The 5,106-nt window shown below is 47.4% G+C and overlaps 1 protein-coding gene across 1 annotated transcript; it reads left to right on the forward strand.

Moving 5' to 3' along the window:
* The first annotated feature begins 1,252 nt into the window (after window positions 1-1,252).
* Window positions 1,253-4,439, forward strand: NRARP (NOTCH regulated ankyrin repeat protein). The gene is made up of 2 exons (XM_060270432.1): window positions 1,253-1,677; window positions 1,727-4,439. Exon 2 carries the CDS (start codon window positions 2,154-2,156, stop codon window positions 2,592-2,594), a length of 441 nt encoding a protein of 146 aa, XP_060126415.1. The 5' UTR covers window positions 1,253-1,677; window positions 1,727-2,153; the 3' UTR covers window positions 2,595-4,439.
* The last annotated feature ends 667 nt before the right edge of the window (window positions 4,440-5,106 follow it).

Below are 5,106 nucleotides of genomic sequence, written 5' to 3' on the forward strand. Positions count from 1 at the left end.
TTGTTTATACCCCACCAATCTGGCGCCATTATTTTGCAGGTTTTACCAAATGAAAAATGAAAAATATTAACAAGGAGGCCAAACCCTCAACAATTGGAAGCCCTGCAAAATTAGGAAATAGTATTCTTGTGCAGTTACTATTTGAAAAATATGAATGATTGAATGAATGAATGTATGAATGAATGTATGAATGTACCACTTTATTGCGGGAGACCCTGAAAAATAAGAAATTATAATCCCTGCACGTAAATGTATTGGAAGCCCTGCTTTAAATCATCATAATAAATCCTCCGAATGAAATCCCTGTGCGGTATCTGCAAATACAAATAAACAAATTTTAATAAAGAAAATTTATTAAAGAGAAATCAAATACAAATGAATGGTATCAATACAAATGTAAGAAAAAGAAATAGAATAAATGCAATCAAAACAGATTTAATAAAGAGAAATCAAATACAAATTAATATCAATACAAATGTAAGAAAAAGAAAATGAATGCAACTAGTACAGATTCAATAAAGGACGAAAAAGAATTCCAATACAAACAAGTCCAATGCAGATTTAATAAAGAAAGGAAAATCAAATACAAATAAATAAAGGTATATACCAATTTAATGCAAAGAAAGGGAAATCAAAGACGACACAAAATCAGTGCAAATTTAAGAAAGAAAAATATAAATGAATAAAATCAAATACAAATTTAAGAAAAAAGAAATAAATAATAAATGTAAAAATGTAATAAGAATAATAAGTAATTAGATAACATAAATTGCAATTAATAATAGAATAATAAAATAATAAAAATGTAATAATAATAGTAAGTAATAAAATAATATACTGTGAAAAAATTGTAATAATAATAAATAATAAATGTAAAATGTAATAAGAATAGTAACAAAATAAAATACTAATAGTGATTAAAATTGTAAATAAACAAACAAGCAAACAAACAAATAATAATAATAATACCAGCGCAAACACAGCGCGCTTTTTATTCCCCCTCGCTGTTTTTTCTCTGCTGGGAAATCGAAAGGCGCCTCCCTTTTCCCTCAACGTTCTACTTTCTCCGCGCCTCAGCCAATGGGCGCGTTCCCTTCCCTGCCCGGTGCGCCTCAGCCAATGGCGGCGCTGGGAACGCTGGTGGCGGCCAATGAGCGCCCTGGGAACGTCGGTGGCGGCCAATGGGCAGCGCCGGTATGCAAATGAGTGCTTCAAAAGGCGGGCGGCCGAGCGAGAGCTGCGCTCAGTCGGACGAGGCGGCCGAGTACGGAGATCGGCGCGGCGGCGGCGCATGCGCAGAAGATCGCCCCAATAAAGGGGGGCGCGTTTGGATCCGGACCCCCCGCCAGCGAGAAGCCGAGACGTGACGTCATTCGCGATCCGAAGGTGCTTCTAAGCGGACTCGAAAGGGGGGGGGCTTGAAGAGCCTCGAAGAAAGGGGGGCAGGGCTGGTTAGCGACCCCCAACCGGATCGTCGCTTTGTTGGGCTGGGCGGGGGGTCTCTAACGAGGATCCCCAAGGGGCGTCCTTAATACCCCCCCCTTAGAGACCCTGGTTTAACCCATCCAAACCAGCGGGGGAGGGGTCTTTCACCCGGCTCCTTAACTTAGACCTTCCTTAACCCACTTAACACCAGCCTTCACTCCCCCTTGGAGCGTCCTTAACCAGGTGGCGGGGGTCTTTAACCCTTAGCTCTCTTTTAGAGGGTCCTTAACCCATTGGGGAGATCTTTAACCCTGAACTCCCTTTTAGAACTTCTTTAACCCATTGGGGGGTCCTTAACTCCCCCTCGGAGCGTCTTTAACCCTTCAGCTCCCTTTCAGAACCTCCTTAACCCATTGCGAGGGGGGCTGTTTCCTTCCCTCCTCATCGGAGCGTCTTTAACCCTTCAACTCCCTTTTAGAAACTTCCTTAACCCTTTGGGGGGGTCTTTAACCCTTCAACTCCTTTTTAGAAACTTCCTTAACCTATTTGGGGGGTCTTTAAGCCTTCAACCCCATTTCAGAACCTCCTCCACTCCTTCGCTTCTTAACCCCCCCTTCCTCCCGTACGCGGGGGAGGGGTGACTTCCCCTCCCCCCCGCCTCAAAAAAAGCCTCGAATCCGAAGGGGTCTCTAAGCTCCCCCCCTCCTCCCCCCCGCACCGTTCCACGCATGCGCGCCTCGTCCGCTACAGCCGCCAGCGCCGCCGCTCCGGCCATGAGCCAGGCGGAGCTGCCTCCTCCTCGTTCTCCAACGACGGCGCCCCCGTCGCCCCCGCCGCCGCTGCCGGGCGAGCGGCGCTTCCGCGAGGCGGTGCGCGCGGGGAACACGGCCGCCGTGCACGCGCTCCTGCGCGGGATGAGCAGCTGCGAGTTCAACGTTAACTCTTTCGGGCCCGAGGGCCAGACGGCCCTGCACCAGTCTGTAAGCGACGGGAACCTGGAGCTTGTCAAGTTGCTAGTCCGCTTCGGGGCGGACGTCCGGCTGGCCAATCGCGACGGCTGGAGCGCCCTGCACATGGCCGCCTTCGGGGGACACCAAGACATCGTCCTCTACCTGGTGGCCAAGGCCAGAGGAGGAGGGGGAGGCGCCGCCGGAGGGGGGGGCAGGTGAAAGGGGGGGGAACGGCGTACGATTCGAACTCACGACCCGCCACCGAGGACTTGGGAACGCCATTGGAACGCACCGTGGGGGAAAACAGGGCAACAGCACACGCCTCACGCCCATGGCACACCAGCCAAGAGTCTGGGGAACACCCATTGGAATGCACCATGGGGGAAAACAGCGCACGACTTGCACCCACGACGCACCAGCCAGGACTTGGGAACACCCTTGGAAACAAACGTGCGGGGAAAGAACGCACGACTCGAACACACCACACACCACCCAGTGGGAACATGCCGTGGGAAAAGCGGGTTGGAGGGCCGCCCCCCCAACAAAGCTTATGGAGGGGTAGGTGAGCGGCGGACGTCACCCCACCCCCACGCAAAAAAACAAAAAGAAATCGGCACGACTTGAACCCACGGCCACCACCGAAGGACTTGGGAACACCCATTGAAGGGCGCCGTGGGGGAAAACAGCGCACGACTCGAACCCATGGCGCACCCCCCCCCAGGACTTTGGAACATTCCCTGGGGAATGCGGGTTGGTCTAGATGGCCACCGGAGATCCCCCCTTTCCAAACCAAGCTTCGGACCTTGGAACACCCCCCCCCCAAAGGCTTTTCAGACCTCTCTCCGTCTACCTCTGCGGCTGCGCGACGTTGCCTCGCTTTTGGGGGGGAGAGCCCCCCGAAAAACACCGCCCTCAACTTGAACCCACGATTCTCCCCCACTTGGCAGCCCGTTGGGGAAAGCGGATTGGACTAGATGACCGCCGGAGGTCCCACTTTCCAAACCAGGACTTTCCATTTGCTGGACTTGATCTACCTCTGTTGCTGCGCAGTGTTGCCTCGCTTTTTGGGGGAAACTCAACTCAATGGCGCCCTCTGCTGGCCAAGCAAGGGAGGCAGAAGAAACTTTCTTTGGGTGGGGGAAATACCATTTAATGTCTGGAAATGGGGGGGTGTTATAGAGAGATATATTATATTGTCGACTGCCCATTGAAATGCTGCTTGTCTCCCTTGCCAGGGGAGACCCCCACCCCACCCCGATTTCACCCCCATTTTATACAGGGTGGGACATCCCAACCACCCCTCCCCCAATTATCCCTTGAAAATATAGCTATTTTAATAGATCATTTGTGCAGTGTGTGTTTTTTCAGTGGGGTTGGGCTTTTGATGAGGGTGGGCGGGTCAGCCTCTCCAGCAGTACGGGTTACTCGTGAGATGATTTAAGGACCCTGCTATCTCTCCCGCTATCTCACGCTATCTCCCCCCCCCCCCCGCTTTTGGAAGAATTGGAATGCTTCATATAGATAATCAAGAGCCCCTCCTTTGAAGAATTGGAATCTTCCGTTTAGATAATTAAGAGCCCCCCTGAAGAATTGCAAGGCTTCCTTTAGAAAATTAAGAGCTTCCCCTTTGAAGAATTGGAATCTTCCATTTAGATAATTAAGAGCCTCCCTCTTTAATTAGCCCCCTTTAAATAACTGAAACTTTCCATTTAGGAATGGGGACGCTCCTTTTCCCCCTTCTTAAGCACCCCCCTTTTAAAGAAGCACTCCATTTAGATGTATAACAACAACAACAACAACAACAACAACAACAACTGGACCTAATGGTCAGGGGTCCCTTTACCTTTACCTTAATAATTGGGAATGCTCCTTTTGTATAATTGATAATCCTCCCTTAAAACAGAATGGAAAGCTCCTTTTTGTAAGTGATAACCCCCCCTTCAAACAGAATGAAACGCTCCTTTATAATAATTGATAAACCCCTCTCCCCTTAAAACAGAATGGAAAGCTCCATTTAGATCATAACTCCCTTTTCAAATATATTGGAATGCCTTTAAATGAATAGGTATGTCCTGAACCCTGCAATCCTCCTCCTCCTCCAATTATTATTATTATTATTATTATTATTATTATTATTATTATTATTATTATTATTATAGCACTTTATGGGGTGTCAGTAAGGCCTTCGAGGATGTGGAAATTCCTGTGTCAATCGGCGAATAAAGGTTAATAAAGGCTAGTAATTGGGTTAATAAAGGCTAATAAAGGAAGCAGCCCTCCTTGAATTGGCTTGAATTGGGCGTAGTCTCAGGCTTGGTCGGCTTTTATTTTATTTTATTATATTCTATTGTATTAATAGGTCTGATATGTTTTGAAATACTGTACGTGGGACAATTATGTCTGGATGGATCCTCCAGCGGAACAGGCAGTCTATCTGAATTCCTCTGTTAGTAGGCTAAGTCTAATCATCGGATTGATAGGCTCCTATTAGTAGAATCGAAGGCAATTGATAGGATTCATAGGAACCATTAATAAGATTCGTAGGCTCCTATTAGTAGTATCCAAAGGCTCCTATTAGAAGGATTAATTGGCTATTAATAAAATTCATAGGCTCCTATTAATAAGACTCATCTGCTCCTATTAGGATTAATTGGCTATTAAAAGGTTCATAGCCTCCTATTAATAGGATCCATAGGCTCCTATTAGAAGGATTAATTAGCTATTAATAAGA

Source organism: Zootoca vivipara, chromosome Z (genome assembly GCF_963506605.1).
Source record: "Zootoca vivipara chromosome Z, rZooViv1.1, whole genome shotgun sequence".
Classification (NCBI taxonomy): Eukaryota; Metazoa; Chordata; class Lepidosauria; order Squamata; family Lacertidae; genus Zootoca; species Zootoca vivipara.